This window comes from Bubalus kerabau, chromosome 13 (genome assembly GCF_029407905.1).
Source record: "Bubalus kerabau isolate K-KA32 ecotype Philippines breed swamp buffalo chromosome 13, PCC_UOA_SB_1v2, whole genome shotgun sequence".
NCBI lineage: Eukaryota > Metazoa > Chordata > Mammalia > Artiodactyla > Bovidae > Bubalus > Bubalus kerabau.
Genome location: NC_073636.1, coordinates 38,515,903 through 38,535,287, shown reverse-complemented (window position 1 = coordinate 38,535,287; position 19,385 = coordinate 38,515,903). Strand labels below are relative to the sequence as shown.

General features: G+C 46.0%; 2 protein-coding genes across 3 annotated transcripts in view; one reads left to right on the top strand and one right to left on the bottom strand.

Moving 5' to 3' along the window:
* Positions 1-7,090: 7,090 nt before the first annotated feature.
* MGME1 (mitochondrial genome maintenance exonuclease 1) lies at positions 7,091-17,537 on the bottom strand. The gene is made up of 5 exons (XM_055544060.1): positions 17,355-17,537; positions 14,923-15,504; positions 11,389-11,608; positions 8,610-8,742; positions 7,091-8,262 (listed from the first exon to the last, which is right to left on the bottom strand). Exons 2-5 carry the CDS (start codon positions 15,434-15,436, stop codon positions 8,101-8,103), a joined length of 1,029 nt encoding a protein of 342 aa, XP_055400035.1. The 5' UTR covers positions 15,437-15,504; positions 17,355-17,537; the 3' UTR covers positions 7,091-8,100.
* SNX5 (sorting nexin 5) overlaps positions 17,537-19,385 on the top strand; it is a 25,264-nt gene continuing 23,415 nt past the window's right edge. Inside the window, exons 1-2 of one of the 2 annotated variants that reach the window (XM_055544058.1) lie at positions 17,537-17,778; positions 18,030-18,107. In XM_055544058.1, coding sequence (XP_055400033.1) covers positions 18,057-18,107 — 51 coding nt within the window. In that variant the 5' untranslated portion in view covers positions 17,537-17,778; positions 18,030-18,056. Of the gene's footprint in view, positions 17,779-18,025; positions 18,108-19,385 lie in introns of both variants that reach the window. The other variant, XM_055544057.1, reaches the window with a different exon arrangement.

Sequence of the window (19,385 nt, the reverse complement as noted above, 5' to 3'; positions counted from 1 at the left end):
CACAGGCTCACAACTTGTGCCCACCTGGCCCTCGTGTCGTGTTCTGTGGTGGTCACCAAGTCTTGGATTTTTAAAAAATTCCCCACCTTGTGTGTAACTGCTGATCGTGGTGATGGATAAAGAAGCATTCACACGTGGGGCAGTTTAATGAGCGCGTACGCGGATGTACTGAAGACCCCGCATCTGTCAGGTGCTGTTGATGTGTCCTGTGAGTGGGGAGGCGACACAAACATCTGGAAGGGTGAAGCGAGAGAAACGGTAGGACACGACTAAGAATGCAAACGGGCGGTGAAAGCAGTGGCTCCAGAGGAGGCCAGAGGAGGGTGGACCCGTCACGTGCTGGTCGGTGCCAGCTCCAAGAAGGATGGAACGGATGCTTGTCCAGTACCCCTTCCATCTCCAGCATCATCACACATTTCCTTGAATTAATTTTCCCGACAGCACTGGGGTCAGAACTGTCCCCAAGTTACCTGATGAGGAGAGAGACACAGGGGAGGGGAGTGACTTGCCTGACACTGCAAGGCTGGACTTGGGTCCAGCCCGCCCGATGCTGAGGCTCCCCGTCTCCGCTCTGTGCTGGTCAGGGCAGGCTGGGGCTCAGGTCCAAGCACTTAAAGAGCTAAGGCTCGGTCAAACAAAGGGATGAAGGGAAGTTGTTTTCGGCAAAGGCTTCGGTGCAAACAACAGCTCAGAGACACGGGAGCCCATGCTATAGACGGGACTGGCCTGAATGGATGTTTCTAATCACAGTTGACCTTTGCTTGTTGTTTAGACTGTTTTCTATTGTTTCCTATCCCATTCATTTAGTGACAGTCCTGACTTACAGTTATATGACATCTCAGCATCATTGCTTTTTTTTTTTTGTACTGTGGAAATCATTTAATCAATTAAAAATTTTTATTGTAGTACAGTTTCTTTACAGTGTTATGTTAATCATTGCTTTAACAAAAAATAATTTTATTTATTTATTTTTGGCTGTGCTGGGTCCTCATTGCTTTGTGCGGTCTTTCTCTAGTTGCGCTGAGTGGGCTTCTCATTGTGGTGGCTTCGCGTGTTGCTGAGCATGGGCTGTAGGGCACATGGGCTTCAGTTGTTGCGACTCCCAGGTTTCAGAGCACAGGCTCAATAGTTGTGGCGCACAGGCTTAGCTGCTCTGTGGCATGTGGAATCTTCTGGGACCAGGGATTGAACTTGTGTCCCCTGCATTGGCAGGTGGATTCTTATCCACTGTGCCACCAGAGAAGTCCCAGTCATTGCTTTTTAACACCCTATCGTTCATAGAACATTTTTCTAGAGATCTTTTAATATGTATCATAACCTCAATTAGTATGGATTAATATTTTCTTGTTGGAAAGTGTCAGATTTCATTTTCTTGGGCTCCAAAATCAGTGCAGACAGTGACCGCAGCTACGAAATTAAAAGACACTTGCTCCTTGGAAGAATAGCTATGTCAAACCTAGATAGTGTTTAAAAAGCAGAGACATCACTTTGACGACAAAGGTCCATATAGTCAAAGCTATGGTTTTTCCAGTAGTCATGTGTGGATGTGAGAGTTGGAACATAAAGAAGGCTGAGCACCTAAAAATTGATGCTTTTGAACTGTGGTGTCAGAGAAGACTCTTGAGAGTCCCTTGGACTGCAAAGAGATCCAACCAGTTAATCCTAAAGGAAATCAACCCTGAATATTCATTGGAAAGACTGATGCTGAAGCTGAAGTTCCAATACTTTGGCCACCTGATGCGAAGAACTTACTAATTGGAAAAGATCCTGATGCTGGGAAAAACTGAGGGCAAGAGGAGAAGGGTGAGAGAGGATGAGATGGCTGGATGGCATCATCAACTCAACCGACATGAGTCTGAGGAAACTCAGGGAGTCAGTGATGGACAGAGAAGCCTGGCATGCTGCAGCCCATGGGGTCGCAAAGAGTTGGACATGACTTAGCGACTGAACAACAACATTTTTGTGCACTCTACTTTCTCAGCTGTGATCTTAGAAGTCTTAACAGCAAACTGTCCAAGGCCTTGGTTTGGAAGGACATTGACTGGGGCTCAGCTCAGCCCCAGGAGGCAGTTTTTCAGCACAGCCCTGATGACTGCCTGCTCCTGAACCTCCCCGCATGGGACAATGTTTGCTCAGGGAAAGCCTCCCTGGCTGGAGCCTCAGAAGCCACCGTTCGGTAAACAGCTTTGTTCCTAATCTACCCCACTGCTCTTGTGAGCCAGGGACCCAGAGTTATTGGCTGGAAGAGGCTGCCCAGGACTGAGCAGCAAGGTCTCCACACTGTCGTACCGGAAAAAGTGAGGAATCACAAGCTGCCTCAAATGGGAAGAAGAGAAGAGAAGAACTCTCATGTGGTTTGCTCCAGTTCAGATGTGTGTGAATGACTGAAATGCCCAATGAGGTACGCGTGGGTCCACCTGTACGTGGGCTTCTTGCCCTAACTACAGGCCATCTTCTCCCACCACTAGGTGGCAGGCCTGTTTTAACACAGATTTTAGAGGAGCCGGCGGGCTACATTTATTGGGGTTGCAGTCGGACACGACTTAGCGACACAAACAACAATTCAAGCAATAACGCTTTTGAAGCTATAAAGTAAAAATTTTCACCCCATCGTGTTGGCATGTTACACACTCTTAATAGTGAAGATGCAGGAAAGCAGGACATTTCAGCAGCATTGGTGAGAGCGGGAAGGGCTTCCCAGATGGCGCTAGTGGTAAAGAATCCGCCTGCCAATGCAGGAGACATTAAGAGTGGAGGGTTCGATCCATGGGTCAGGAAGATCTCTGGAGCAGGAAATGGCAACCCACTCCAGTATTCTTGCCTGGAGAATCCCATGGACAGAGGAGCATGGAGGGGTTGCCATGAGTTGGATACGACTGAAAAGACTTAGCATGGTGGGAGCGGGAGCTGACATCACAGTGGTGGGGGGACTGGGCAGTGACGCTCACGCCAGGCACGATGGGGACCCGGTGGACACAGCAGGTCTCATCTTGATGAAGATGAGGATGGCCAACAGGTACTGGTTCCTGTTGTGTGCGAGGTACGCAGCCACATTTAATCTGCACAGCTCAAAGAAATGCTCTCATTTTCCGTCAACTCACAAATGAGGAAGTCAGCCACAGAGAGGTCAGGTAACTTTCCCAAGGTCACGGAGCTGGTAAGTGGCAGGGCCAAGACCCACATCTGCTTCCGCTGCACTGCGTGTGCCTCGTGTGTCCTGTGAACAGGCACATGTGGGCATGCTCACTGCAGCGCCGTCGGCGGGAGAGAACAGTCTAACAGCTCACGGGTGAGACTGTGAAGTAGGAGGGGACATGCAGAGTAGCTGGGGGCCCTGCGCTGGATTTAGGGGCATCAACCTGGATGGTCTTGAGACTCGTGTTGTGATAGAGGTAGAAACCAACACAGAAAGCAGAACTGCCTGTTATGCATGGAGACCAGCACAGGTCTAAGTTTTAAGACTGTAAAAGGACATGCTAGAAAGAGAATGCACCAAATTTATGATGGTGTTTATTTCAAGGGAGGCTTCCCTGGTGGCTCAGACGGTTAAAGAATCTACCTGCAATGCCAGAGACCCAAGTTCTATCCTTGGGTCAGGAAGACCTCCTGGAGAAGGGAATGGCTACCCATTCCAATATTCTTGCCTGGAGAGTCCCTTGGACAGAGTAGCTTGGCGGGCTACAGTCCATGAGGTTGCAAAGAGTTGGACACGACTAAAGTGACTTAACAGGCACACACACATCTCAAGGGAGAGGGAAACAGGATTAGGGAGAAGGGCTTTTATGTGTAATGCCTATTATTTTTTTCTCTCCCTCTCCCCATCTCCCTCCCTAAACCTCTTGAGCAAAAAGGAAAAATCTCAAATCCCACTCTAACTCCGAATAGCGTTTTATGATTGATCTTCACAAATGCATTTCTTAAACCTGACAGCTGTGATTGTCAAGGCACCAGGGAAGCCTTTGCTCACATAAGGTGGTCTCCCTAGAAATTCTCTTTAGTGTAAATAGCTTTCAAGTTGAGCAGTTAGATGCCAGCCAGGACATCTTGTTAACCTGGAAGGAAAGGAAGGAGGTGGTGGGAACCCAGGAGAGTCACTTCTGTCTTTTACTTAGTAACTGGTTTGATTTAAGACAGTGTTTCTCCTTAGGCACCAACTCCAAACGACTAAGGTGTTTCTTTAAACATAAAAGGTCCAACCTACCTTGCTTCGGTTTTTGCGTGTAGGAGGGTAGGGTAGGTTATAATCAAATGTATAATTGCTCAGGTGGAAAGATCAGTGATTAAAACAAATTATCCCCTCCAACTCCTTCTAAAGCCTGTAGGCAAATTAAGTAAGAAAGACTTTATGTGCTCTCAGTCGTGTCCGACTCTTTGTGATCCCATGGAGTGTAGCCTGCCAGGCTCCTCCGTCCGTGGGATTCTCCATGCAAATGGGTTACCTAGAAACACAATGACTTAGGACTAACCTGCTTCCTGTATTCACTAGGGTGAATGCTTAGAAAATCGTTATGTTGGATTTTGTTGACAAGCTTTCCTAGAACTGGAAGAGGTTTATAGAGGTTAATGGTCCCAGATTAATGGGGGCTAATGGCTCTGAGTGAGAAGCCAAGTCTGAGGGGGAAAACATTGAAATTTGGCTTTCAGTGCCACCATGGAGCTTTTGCTAGCTGCTAAATGCAATAATAATAATAAGGCATAGGGAGTTTCCCAGTGGTCCAGTGGTTAGGATTCTGTACTTTCAGTGCTGGGGCTTGGGTTCAATCCCTGGTCAGGGAACTAAGATTCCACAAGCCACACGCCAAAAAAAAAAAAAAAGTGTAAGATCACAGAGGAAAAAGGGGAATAGTTTTTGAGCAGATAGCTTTCCATCTACCGGATACTCTCAAAGCTCAGGGCAGTTTGGCTGTTCTGCACTTTTGTGAAGAAGTCTCAGGAGAGCCATCTGCACCTCCTTTTCAAAATGATTGAATTATCCTCAATTAGACTCTCTCCTTGCTGCAAGTCCTGTTTCACTTCACTGGAGGTTAATACGCCATGTCACATACGGGAGCAGGAGGAATCCAGACACCGGTAACAGCCACGGCGACTCTTGAAAAGCTGTGGCTCCTTTAGATGTGCTCTTCTGAGCCTCCGCAGTGAAACTGCTTTTTGTTTGACCCCCCTGCACCCCCAGGGCTGAGCATCCATCACTGGGGAGGCTGAGGGGTGGGGGCTGCAGGGAGGCTGTAATTGTCCTCACTCCCCGCAGGGCTTCCTGGGCAGATAGAGGGTCCTTCATGGCACAATTGGCACCGCCTTAGCTTGGGAGCAAATTGCCAACATCCGCTGGATCATAGAAAAAGCAAGCAAGCTCCAGAAAAACATCTACTTCTGCTTCATTGACTATGTTAAAGCCTTTGACTGTATGGATCTCAACAAACTGTGGAAAATTCTTCAAGAGATGGGGCTACCAAACCACCTTACCTGCCTCCTGAGAAATCTGTATGCAGGTCGAGAAGCAACAGGTAGAACCAGACATGGAACAACGAACTGGTTCCAAATTGAGAAATGAATACGTCAAGGCTGTATGTTGTCACCCTGCTTATTTAACTTACATGCAGAGTACATCATGCGAAATGCTGGACTGGATGAAGCACAAGCTGGAATCAAGATTGCAGGGGGAATATCAGTAACCTCAGATATGCAGATGACACCACTCTTAAGGTAGAAAGCAAAGAGGAATTAAAGAGCCTCCTGATGAAAGTGAAAGAGAAGAGTGAAAAAGCTGGCTTAAAACTCAACATTCAAAACACTAAGACCATGGCATCTGGTCCCATCACTTCATGGCAAATAGATGGGGAAACAATGGAGAGTTTTATTTTCTTGGGCTCCAAAATCACTCCAGTGACTGCAGCCATGAAATTAAGACACTTGCTCCCTGGAAGAAAAGCTATGGTCAACCCAGACAGCATATTAAAAAAGCAGACATTACTTTACCAACAAAGTTCCATATAGTCAAATCTATGGTTTTTCCAGTAGTCATGTATGGATGTGAGAGTTGGACCATAAAGAAAGCTGAGCGCTGAAGAACTGATGCTTTTGAACTGTGCTGTTGGAGAAGACTCTTGAGAGTCCCTTAGACAGCAAGGAGATCAAACCAGTCCATCCTAAAGGAAATCACTCCTGAATATTCATTGGAAGGACTGATGCTGAAACTGAAACTCCAATACTTGGGCCACCTGAGGTGAAGAGCTGATTTAGTGGAAAAGACCCTGATGCTGGGAAAGATTGAAGGCGGGAGAAGGGGACAAGAGAGGATGAGTTGGTTGGATGGCATCAGCGACCCAATGGACATGAGTTTAAGTAAACTCCGGGAGTTGGTGATGGACAGGGAGGCCTGGCATGCTACAGTCCATGGGGTCACAAAGATTCAGACATGGCTGAGCGATTGAACTGAACCAGCTTGGGACTGAACTGAACTAGCTCAGGGTGCAGAATGACAGGTCCAGGGTGTGACTATCTTCACCAGAGAGAACTTGCTGGGTCTGGGCTTCTGAACTCCAGGGTGGTGCTTGGTGGGGCTGGGGCCACACCAGCTGGGACACTCCAAATAGTCTCACGTGATTCCTGACTTCGGAAATTACAGGAATACAGGCTGCTTGAGAGGCTTCCTTTGTGGCTCAGCTGGTAAAGAATCTGTCTGCAATGTGGGAGACCTGGGTTTGATCCCTGCGTTGGGAAGATCCCCTGGTGAAGGGAAAGGCTACCCACTCCAGTATTCTGACCTGGAGAATTCCATGGATTCTATAGTCCATGGGGTCGCAGAGTTGGAAACGACTGAGTGACTTTCACTCACTCACTCACTAGGCTGCTTGAAAAGCATGAGAGGTGTGGGAGTCATCACAAAGTCTCCCTCAATCCTCCGCCCCACTCAAAGCTCACTTTCCCTGTGAGGTGACCGTGTGTGCATATGCGTGTAACACACCCCAAAGCTACTGGGTCAAGATTAAGATGGGTTAAGATTCTGAATTTACAAACAAAATCTAAACAATTCCAGGTTTGTGAAATCACCCTGTAAATGCACACATTTAAATAAAAAGCAAAACCAAAAGCCTTTACTTCATCTTTTATTTCTTATAATTAATGGCTAATGAAAGCAAAAAGTGACTGTAGCACCTACTATTTTAAGATAGCAACTGTAACTTAAGTGCTAACCTACTCCATGAAACAGGGAGCCATCCCTCAGGGCGGTAGTGGGCGTTTATTTAGGTTTCCCAAACCCAGTGACTACTAATCAATTTTATCACTGATCACAGAAAAAAACAAAAAAAAACAACCCAAAACATGTCATTATTATTCCCTGTAGCTGGAAAATTCCATAAACAATTTTCTCCATGTACACGGTTCCTTGACTCAAACCAGAAGATAGCTACCAAAATACCCAGAAGTACGGTTCTCAGAGAGGGCCCAGCTGCTTCTGAGAATTACCTGGAGGAAGGCCAAAGGGCAATGCAACGATATGGGGAGTGTGCACCATCTTTCCAGAGAGCAATGTTTACTGGAGGCTAAGAGATCACATGTTTATTCTTTAAAAATGGTAAATGGATGCTTTCTTCCTCATATGAAATACAGGGAACCCCAAAACCTAAGGCATGATTTAGGAACCTCCACTGGCAGAAGCAGTTAGCTGATAGGAATTCTCACTGCATACACACCCTGGGGGTGTGTGGCCCCATCCCCGTGGTGTGCCCCAGGGAAGCGCTTGGCACACCAAACTTCACCGCCCTGAATGTCTCAGTGTGAAGACTGAATGTCCTGCCCTGGACACAGAAGGTCTGAGAGTCACCAACACTGTGCCAGTCCAGTGCTGCCTGCCCCTTATCCAGGGAAATGCCAGCCAGAGGTAGCGGAGCTGGTCTTTTATGGGCACGAGTCTGATTCTTTGAATTTAACTTTTCTGGCTTCACCTTTTTGGTTGCAGTAATTCCACCAAGTTACTGGTTGCGCCTGTGTTGATGCAGCTCTCAGACCCTATGGCACCTGATCTCGGATCACAGCAAACAGCGACACAACTTCCCGACTGTGAACAAGCGCTTCCTGTTCCCATGAGGCTTCCTGCCCCTAATCTAGTTTCTGGATATTCTGGTTCTTTTCCTTCTTTGTATATTCTTCCAGTCGAAGAAGCCACTTTGCCCAGTACTGGGAGCAGAGCTTGGCATCCATGAAATGTGGGTGGGCGGGGGACCCGTTTTTGTAGGCCACCACGATCAAGCCGCACTGCACCTAGGAAAGAGCAGGGTGATTCCAGAGTTTGCAGCAGCACCAGGACTGAGGCTTGGTCCCTTCTCACTCCAGGGCAAGCCCAGAGCAAAACAATCAGCAGTGAGAGCTCCCGCCTCAGTTTCTAAGATGGGCTGATGATACACAAGAACAGAAAGATGAACATAAAGAACCCGCTGTGATCATTGAAGAACTATTAACAACAAAAAGCCCAGGAAGTGGGGAAAGTGCTGTGTGAAGTGCAGAAGGACAGAACAGAGGAAGAGGTCAGATACACACAGGACAGAACTTGAAGGCACTATGGCCTGGCATGGGCAAAGCCTGAAGCAAGCCAGGCTCTGCATCCTGACCTGAAAGCTGTAGTTGGCGTCATGGTTCACAGCACCGACATACGCCACGACTTGCAGTGGGTTGTCAAATGTGTTTCGGATGAAAGGCTTTGGCTTCTCTGATGTCTTCCAATCAATCACACAAAGCTTGCCCCTAGAGAGAAACCAAAGGAAGCCCTTGAAGGTGACAGCTCAAACTGAGACTCTGTTAGGTTAACCCTCTTCTTACTATAGTTTGCTGCTTGTCACCCAATGACTATGGCGTCCATTGCCCCCAGTTCCAAGCAGACAGCCCTCTTGAGCTTTCCTTGGAACTGAAGAGGTATTGAGCCCCTCATTCAGGTCAGTGACGACGTGTGAAGGGGTTGACCACAGGGCTGCAGTGAGGGCCCAGGGCCAGGGCTGGGAAACAGTCTCCCCAGAGAAAGCCTCTAAACTTTCTAGGCTTCTCTTTGGACCTCTACAGTTTAATAGTTGACAAGGGAATTGAAACTACATCTGCTATTATCTTTGTTGATTTTGCTTCAAACGTCTATCAGAATGAACCACAAAAGACCAGCAGCAAAGTCCCCATTGTAAGGGACCAAGCATCATGGCGCCTCAGAGAGCAAACCTGGAGCTCAAGTCCATCAACACTTAAAAGGTACCAGCAATATGTAGAAATTCAAATGAGAAGACCTGGTTCCTGTCCTAGAAGTTTACACACAGGGCAGGGATATATTACTTTCTATTAGGGATCTTGGGAAAAGAAAAAAAGTCCTGCCACATTTTTTTTTAGTAAAATAACTAGTACATTCCTCCCTCTCCCCCATCCTGGTAGGGTTTTACACTTGCCAACCGCACATGTCAAAAGGACTGCAAGGCGGATGGGTTGAGAACCAGTGACCCTCAAGCACTCTTACTGCTCTGCCTTGACTTCAGGTTCAAAACCAGCTGTTCAGAGGGAGATCTTCCTGTTAACATAGCCCTGGAGTTAGAACCTATGCAAGGTATTTATAAAACCAGGCTAGAGGAGCGCTATCTAAAAGAAAGAAAATGTGAGCTATACACACCATTTAAAATTTTCCAGTAGTTACATCCAAAAAGAAACGTAAAATCTTAACATTTTATTTAACCCAATATATCCAAAATATGATCATTTCAGTATATAATTAACATTAAAAAGTTGTTAATGAGATATTTTACATTGTTTTTTGTGCAAACTTCCTGAAATCTAGTTTGTGTATTTACAGCACACGTCAGTTTGGACCAGCCCCAGTCAAGTGCTTAGTGGTCTATAGGGCCCACTGCTGCCCTACTGGATGGTGCAGATGTAGAGGTTACACATCATCTTTGTAACTGTTTTCCATTCTGTAAAGCTTGACAATCTCTGCAAACAAAGAGAGGCCCTAGCATCCCCAGGGGGCTGCCATTCCCAGTTCTCTCGATAAAATCAAAATAGCCTACAGTATCGACTTCTGCCATGTACCACTGTTTCCAGAAATGTACTATTACTTATAGAACTTAATATTATGGAAAAAAAATCTTAATAGTATAAACCCAAATTAAAATTGCAGTAAGACAGTCCACAAATAGCTCTTTAACAAATGAAAAGGTGCTTACCCTAATTTATTTTGAAACGCAGACTGGAATGATGAGACACAGTGTTAAAACACCTGTTCCCTGTGACCCCACAATTTCCCTTTCAGGTCTGTACCACAGAGCAATGGTTTGATATCCTGGGTGCAAGTGACAAGTGCCTGGAGAATTTAAGAACTATTTGTGCCCAGGCCTACTTCAGATCGACTGGATTTACTCATATCTCATAGGTTGCTCACCAAAACAAACCAATGAACCTGTGCACCTGCCGAAAAAAACTGTCTGGACAGAACACAAGGAGACCTGGTTACTGCTACAGTTTGTAACTCTGAAACTCTAGAAATAACCTGAGAGCTCCAAATATGGAAGTGGATACAGTTCATTCAGACTAAACAGCAGTTAAAAAGACAGAAGAGGGTCAAAATAACAAGGCTGACACTTTCTGAACAGATAGTATACATTTTAAGTACTGTACCAGGAATGTCTCATTTAACCTCTGTAACAAACCTGTGAGGTAAGTACTATTATTTGTCCTATTTTACAGATGAACAAATGGAGGTACAGAGAAGCTAAATAAGTAGCCCAAAGTTAAGAAGAAAACCCAGAAACCAAACTCAGGCAGCGTGTCTCCAGAGCCCAGTACCTTTTAACCAGAGTTCCAAAGGTTACACTAACAGATTTTGCCCCCACCGTCTTTATTGCTCACATGCTTTTTTGGGGAATATGGATATCTGCAGATTATATCTACCCTTGAAATCTGGAGTAAGTGGGGAAAACAGTAACAGCAGCAATTTAAAGATCACAGGAAGTTTTAGTGAGCTCAGTGTTCCTATGCATGTCAAACACTGCATGGAAGCCTTGAAGAAAGTTGATTTTCAGGGCCAATGGACCAAGGTGTCATTTTTAGAGAAACAGGAAAAACAATGCAGGAATCAGATTGGATCTTATGGCTGGTACCTTGCCTGAGGGTGGGGGGGCGGGCGGACATGCTGGAAAACAGGCCATCCTAGCCATACTGGACAGTTACACCTTTCCTCCGCCAAACACCCTGACTTGGGCACTTAGATTGACAAGGATGATGTGGCTCTCACCTGATGTGACTTAGCACAGGCTCTACCTTGAAGCAGGAGTTGAGAGGAAAAACTAGTGCTGGATGGGAACCATGCGTCCATCCAGAATTAACTCACCTCCACACTTGATGTGAAAAATCAAATATACTTACTGATAATCAGCCACACAGTCCAGCAGACCCACATACTGTAAGGTCTCATGTTTAACCGCACTTTCCAGGGCCCGCACTCCACTGATGTCTTTCAAAACATGCTGCACACTTTGGATGTAGCCAGATTCAAGAAGACTTTCATCTCTCTCTTTTAAGTTCCCCTGGGGTGAAAGTATGCTTTCCAAGGCTTCATGAAACTGCTTCCCTTGTAAAAACATGTCTGAAAAGAAAATCAGAAGAAAGGGACAACAAAAAATACCCCAAACAAAGCTAGTACTAAAGAACAAATACTCTATAAGACTCTGAAGAGTGAAATTAAAAATCACATGAATTTCCTTTAAGTGATAACCTCTAAGAAACTGTATTTCGGCCTCCTGTGAAATCTAAGAACGCACTTTGAGAACAAAAGGGACTAGAAGAGCTTAGATAATACAATGGATTAAAATGAAGCATTTCTAGTAGAATTAGGCCAAAGCTAGAATTGAAGATTTGGGGGCTGCAGGACCACACCTAGTGAATTCACACAGCACTGTGAATCTTAGAATTCATTTAATGTAGGTAACCAGGAAGTTAACCAGCTGTGACAGTTGTTAGACATTTAGAGAACTGCACTTGTTTATGGTTCTTTTTACAACCAAATCTGACTTATGAACACTGGTGGAGGCGTCCTTTACCAATAGGCTTAGTGACAGGAAAGGCATGAAAATCAAGGCATGCAGGGATTAACGTTGTGGGGCTTGGGGGAGGGGAGGAAAACATGACATTCTGCACCTGCGCTTGCTTTTAGGATGAGAGCAGAGATAGTGGCTCTGTCCTCGTTTTTTTTTTCCTCATACACTTTTAAGTTAAGAAAAAGAGGACACAAACATTCAACAAGTGCGAGATATATTATATATTCACTTGACTCTTGATTAAGGAAGGAAAGACAGAGGGTGTTGCTATGCTAAGCACTAAGTTTGGCACTTTCAAACTTATCTTTCAAACACAGCAACCTGGCAAGATAAGGCTCTTCACCCCCATTTTAATGAGGCCCAGGCAGTGGCTATTAAACTGCCCAAAAGCAAAAAGCTGCCTGGGCCTGGCCTCAGAGTCCATGCTCACTCCAGCCCATCACCCAGTAGAGCAAGAAGAAAACTCAGGGGCCATCAGGTAGAGTGACACACAGAAACAGAGGAGGAAACAGATGTGCTTGGAGACATACCCACAGAAAATGGGGAGTCATCTCAGCTAATGAGGCAATGTTGAACCATAGTACCTTTGCCAAGTTGTTTTTACAAAGATTTTTGAAAGGTCAGTTCTATTACTGGCAAAAAATGGAATTGCTCTGGGGACACAACTTAGAAAGTGAAGTGAAATTCAACTGAGGACCTAAGTTATTCCACTCCAAATTTTCCTGGCTTAACTGGACTTATCAGTACATAAAAGGCCTACAAATGTTTAAGACTTATGGAATTAAAACCTAGGGAAAAGAAGTGTAGTTTTCATCTACAGATTAGCTTTAATGAAGCAGAACACAAACATGTTAAAAACAGGAAGGAGAAAAATGGCTTTATTAAGAGCCAAGCTAAGAGACAACCCACTCTCCAGTGCAGTCTTCACCCCTAGCGAGCTCTTCACATGTAAAGTGCAAGGCAGCAAACATGAGGATCTGGGTTACAGGATCCCTTAGGACAGTAAAGTTAAGAACATTAAACATGATTCAACTTGTGAAAATAAATTTTAAAAGATTTAAGCATTATTGCAGATAGCAATTAAGTTAGAGTGTTCCTTGAATAAATTAAAGGAATAAAAGTGCAGTGTTTTCAAGTCTTATATTAACAACAAAAAAATCATGAATCTCCTATATTCTAACTGACAAGCATGGGTATTTTAGAATTAACAAATATTCAATGTAGCAAAACAAACAAAAAAAAAAACGGAAAAAATAAACCCCAGCTTTCCCATTAGGATCAATACAAGTATAAATCAAAGTCAGACTTTCTTATCCTCTGCAATCTTCAAAGGTAAATTGGTGCTTGGGAAAATGACCCTATGTTTTGGGGTTTTCTGGTCCCACTGTACAGCATGTGGCATCTTAGTTCCCTGACCAGGGATGGAACTAGCGCTGCTGCAGTGGAGCCACTGGACTGCCAGGGACGTCCCTTCCTGCTCTTTTTCTTTCTTCTTTATTTTGGGCCATGACATGAATCTGTATGTGACTGCCCCATTATTAAAAAAAAAAAAAATTAATTCTGCCTGTTTAAGGTTGATCCTAAATTGACGGAGAAATCATATCATAGTAATCTAGATCTATAAAGTTGACTTCATGGAGTCAACCAGTTTTCTTTCTTCCTGGGATATTGGGGTGGCTCAAACCAAACAACTCCTCTCCTTTATCAAAGAGCCAGCAAAGTACTTCCTTCCTTTGTGCCAAGAGCTACAGACCTAGGTACACAACATCCCAACAGGTTTCTTAGATTCCCACAAGCTGTTTCTGGTTTAAAAAGAATATAACAAAACAAAACTTTCCATAGGAAACAATGTCCATTTTAAATTCTAGTGTTTCAGATAAAAAACTTAAAATGCCATTAAAATATTTTTAAAAAATGTTGCTTGTTTAACAAGCTGAGAAATTTGGTTGTTGTTACTAATTAACCACGTTAAGAAGGTAGTCAGCCCCAGCATGCAGTCCTTGGCTGAGGCAGCTGAGGAATTTATATAGGGCTTGACCATTTTCGCCATATCCAAACACCACCTAAATACTTAACATTTTTCCTTTAAAACACATGTGACCACAAGTTTAATGTGTTATGCATACACATATCTTTGTTCTAAGATGCCTCAAAATAAGTATTACTCCTGTATTAAAAATTAAAGTGCTTCTGGACCAGTATGGGTGCATGTCCTGCACTCTGGGAAGTGCGGACTAAAGGATGCTCAGTGCAAACTTAGCTTTAACAACTGTGATCCTGCTGGGGAGCAACGAATTCACCTGTACTAACGTTCTCTTCTTTCATCTTGCTTTTGGGTGGAATCTGTTTTACAAAAGCTATTCTCCTTGGTTGTTCAAGTTAGTGAGTTAGGACAGGAGTTGCAGGCTCTGAACATCTACCTCAGTTTACTAAGATCTAAATACAGATCACACATTCTGACTTATTGCGTCTTTAAATTTACGAGTCAGTCACTGCTGATAAACAGACCAAAGGGGCATTTACTAGATTCTGAACAGAAAGCCTAGCAACAACTACAACTCCATTATGTGATGATCAACTATTTCATTAAAAAAAAAAAAAAACAGGAAATTCTAATACTTAAGTCTATAGCTTATAAAACAAATGAATTTTATACATCTTTTAGCCGAAGTATTTATCTCTCTGCTTTATCTGTAAAATGGGGATAATGGTATCTGTGCTTCATAGGGTTGTCATGATAATGAAGTGAGTTATAAAAAAACGCTGTTAATACTATCATCTGAAAGAGCTCCTCCTTAGCTATAGGGGTGCCTTCTACTCTGGGAAACATAATAACCGTAAGAATCAGGATTGAGAAGATTACTTGAAGTATATTCGGCAAAGCCATCCTCTCCTAGTTCCAGAATCATGCGCTGCCTCCACTTCTCCAGGTAGAAAGTCTGTTCTGACGTCATGGTCTGCTGCAGGACTCGGGTCACGCTTGGTATCGCATTCCTTTGCAAAGGGATTTTCAGAGGAACTGAAGGATCCCTTGCCGGGTCTGGTTTTATGCTTTTCTCTGGATTGAACAGAGGAAACCAGTTTTGTGGAACTCCTGCTTCTTCTTCTTGCTTTGGGGCCTTACTCTTACTCACCGGTCCATAGAGTAAAGCATCTTCCTCGAACAGAGACTGTGGAGTCCGAGCATGGCCTCTGAATGACAAGACAGACCTGACCAAATCAGAGTATTTTTCCTGGTCCACTTGTTCATAAGGGTTCACTCTTTTCTTCCGGCCACACAAATAAGAGGAAGTGGAGAAAACAACACGGGGGGCTGCTTCTACAAAAAATCTCTTTGAACTCTGAAGCTGTCTGCAGATGGTCTGAAATACCTCCATTTTTAGACTTTTTTTCACTTCCCTCTGGTATACTTGTAACGTTGAAGGCCTTTTTAATTTTTGCTTTCCTATCAAAGAGAAAGTGGTGTTAGATGTGTTAAATGTTTGAACTATCAAAGTGAAAGCTGCAACGGTATGATACTGCTCTTTAAAATTGCATTCAATAAGTTTTTCGACATGTTTTAACAGAGAACAAACCTGACTCCATATTGGATCTATTCTTTTAATTCTAACCGTAGTTCCCTGCCGGGGCTTAATGTGGGCTTTGCACCTTTTGTAGGAGAATGTTATGCCTATAGCCTGGAATATACAGGAGGGCCCATTCTCACAGTTCTGATCTTTAAAGGTATTAACACGTTTCCAAGCATAAAAAGTTACAGAACAGAAAATAATTGTCGTTTGAGGTTTTTAGGAGCATTGTGACCAGACCTCCCTGGACAGCTACAAGAACAAAGGATTCCTGCACCAATAAGTGTGCAACAACCAGTGCCATGCCCTCCTCTTTTAGGATAAAAGGAGTCTCAATTCTAACTCTGGAAAAATGGCTCTTTGGGGCACTAGTCCACCATCCTCTGGGTCTGCTGGCTTTCCAAATAAAGTTGCTATTCCTTGTCCCAACAGCTTATCAATCAATTTCTTGTCCTGCAGCTGAGCTTTGAATTCGTACTATTTGTACAAAACTACTTTTGAAGCACCAGCATTTGTTAAATGTGAAATAGTAGACAGCTTGGAACAACGTGTCCCTAACACTCACTATGGTGCCAACTGCGGCCTATGAAGGGAGCTGTGTGATACAAAGAAACACAGGACAGGACGCTAGAGGGGCCTGGTGGTCACATTTAGCAGTTTAACCACTAATCCCTAAACATCAGATTTCTGGAAAAAAAAATTTTTTTATTGGAGTATAGCCGATTTACAGTGTTATATTAGTTTCAGGTGTAGAGCAAAGTGAGTCAGTTATACATACACATATATCCCCTCTCTTTTAAGATTCTTATCCCATATAGGCCACTGCAGAGTATCGAGTAGAGTTTTCTGTGCTTTACAGCAGGTCCTTGTTTGCATATGTGCTGTGGTGTCCGACTCTTTGCTACCCCATGGACTCTCTAGGCAAGAATACTGGAGTGGGTTACCATTTCTTTCTTCAGAAGTAGTGGGGTATGTGCCACAACCCTTTCAAATTGTGGTGCTGAAGAAGACTCTTGAGAGTCCCTTGGACAGCCAAGAGATCAAACCCAGTCAATCCTAAAGGAAATCAACCTTGAATAGTCACTGGAAGGGCTGCTGCTGAAGTTCCAATAGTTTGGCCACCTGATGTGAAGAGCGGTCTTTCCAATAAGGAAAGATTGGGTCTTTCCAATAAGACCCTGATGCTGGCAAAGATTGAAGGCAAAGGAAGAAGGGGGCAAGAGAAGATAAGACGGTGAGAGAGCACCACTATCTTCACCGTCTGAGCCACCAGGAAAGCTCACGTCACCAACTTGATGGGCATGGATTTGATCAAACGCCAGAAGACGGTGGAGGACAGAAGTCTGGCGTGCTGCAGTCCACCGGCTGGGCTGCAGTCCATGGGTCGCAAAGAGTCGGGCACGACTGAACAAGAGCAACAATATGTCACTCCCAAATCTGCCATTTATTCCTCCCCCCTTCTCCCCAGGTAACCATAAGACTGAAAATCAGACTTTCTGATAAGCAGCATGGAGGGACAGCTCTCATCTAACCCCTCACATCCCCTACAGTGGGCGCCGCTAGGATCCATTCAAGACTGGGCACTCGCGCTCCCGCCCGGTCTGAATCGCCAGGGGCGGTCAGTAGGGCCCCGCCGCCATGTACGCGCTTCGGCGGAGCCCCACAGGACCAGGCCGGCAGCGACTCCTCGCGCGAGAATCACGGTAGGGAACAGCCGGCAGGGAGGTACCTCAGAAGCCGGTGCCCTCCGCTAGCTTCAGCGCGCGAACGTCTCCACGGGCCGGTCCTTTCGTCCGTCCCGCGCTTTGCCCTCAGGCTAGGCCCCGCCCAGGCAGGGCGGCCCCAGCAAGCACTGCGGCGCTCATGACCCGCCCCTATCCCTGGTCCCCCAGCTTCGTGCATTTTCCAGCGTTCTGTGGGGAAACCCTCCCTTCCGGCGGGAGCCCGGGCGCCTCCAAAGCGCGCCATTTCTCCTCGCGAGATCTCATGACGTCAGAGCTCGTCGCCATCTTGGGCTCTGGCTGAGTAATAAATTCCCCCGGCACAGGCGCGCCTGCCCTTTCTTGAGACGCACCTCGCTGCTAGAGTCCCTGGGTTTCCGCGTCCCCAGGGCGGCCCTGCGGTTGGCGGCTTCCGGGTGGCCCGGAGCGAGGGTAGGCCCCCGCGTCGCTTCTTTGCCCGGCTCCAAGATGGACGGCAGCGGGGACGGGGGAGGCCGCCCTGGGGGAGCACGTGGGGGCGCCGCTCGCCTTTCCCGGGGCTGCTGGGACGGTGGCGGAATCTCGAGGCCTCCCGCCGCCGTCGGGCAGGGAGGCTGGCGGAGGCGGGGCCGCGGCCGCCCCTTCCCCTGAGAGGCGCCCCGGCGGTGGCGGCGGCCCAGCCTCTTCTCTCCTCGCACAGCCAGGCGGCCCCGCTCGAGATCCGCGTCGCCATGGCCGCGGTTCCCGAGGTGTTGCAGCAGCAGGAGGAGGACCGCAGTAAGGTGAGGCCCTGGTCGCTCTCGGGCTCCGGGCCGGGAGGCCCCACCGGGCCTCTGGGCCCCACGCTCCTTTCACGGGCCCCCAGGGGACCCCGCCGCCCTCCCTCCGCGTGGTCCGGGGCGCTCCCGGGACCCGGGCAGAGGGCGCACGCTGTGCCTGTGCGGTACACAGCTCTCCCCCGGGGAGCCCGGCGGTGCACGTGAGACCCACTTTGCGCGGTGCAGCGAAGCTCCGAACCGCCCCCACCCCCTCCAGAAATTTTGGGGAAATTCCGCCCAGGCCGAAGTTGGACCCGTGTTCCCTGCAACTTCACTAAGGCGCTCAGTGCGCCGCTGCGGTACTTGTGTCATTTTATGAGGTTCTCAAATAGCTGAACTTTTCGCCCTTTAGACGTGTGTGGATGTTAAATTATCCTTCCCTGCCACTCGAATCTGGAGATCTAAAATGCATGTCACCGTAGCCTATTAAAGATCGAATTAGGTCTCCGCTTTTATTGGTCCTGTCTTGACAAGTTACTTTGGAGAATACAGGGGTTGGTGTGAGCCACAGCGGTTTGTGCAGAACCGTCAACAAAAAAGTTTCTAACAGAAAATTGAAAAATGGTAATCTAGGAACTCGAGGTGCTCTCAGATTTAGTCTGGAAGGCATCGCTTTAGAAACCAAAGCACGTTTTTTGGTCCACAGGTCTTTGGACAGACCTTTTCATCTAATAAGTGGCGGTTGTACGGCTGCTGGGTTAGTTACTAAAAGTGTAAGGAGAGCGTTTTCGTTGGGGGTGTTTTTATTTCTTTGAAAGCTGAAAAATTTTTTTTTCCCTCCCTAAAGCCGGAAGTGGGAACTTGGGACTCCAAAGGTAGTTTTCTCTCTAGAAGTTTAGATGACCGAATAGAAATTTTGATATCCCCCACCTTGCATCTCCTTTTTCAACCCGTAATTAGTTTTACACTGCCGTTTAAAATTTCAGTGGACCTTTCTGTTTGTTAGTATTGTATAGCCCTGCTTGGTTTTAAGTACCTTCACCACCCTCTGACCCTCCAGCAGGACAGGATTGTGAAGGCTACTTCCTTCTGGTTTTAGTGACTGCAGGAAAGGACTATATAGAATTATTGCCCCGATTTTTTTTTTTAATTGCAGAAGTAAGGAAATAGGAAATTTAAATGTTACTCTTAACACAGCTTCGTTTTTCTTTCTCATCTCTGATATTGGTCCTGTGATATGGATTAAGATGGTTGTTGAAGTGAAAGTTCAGGCTTGTTCGACTCTTCGACCCCATGGACTGT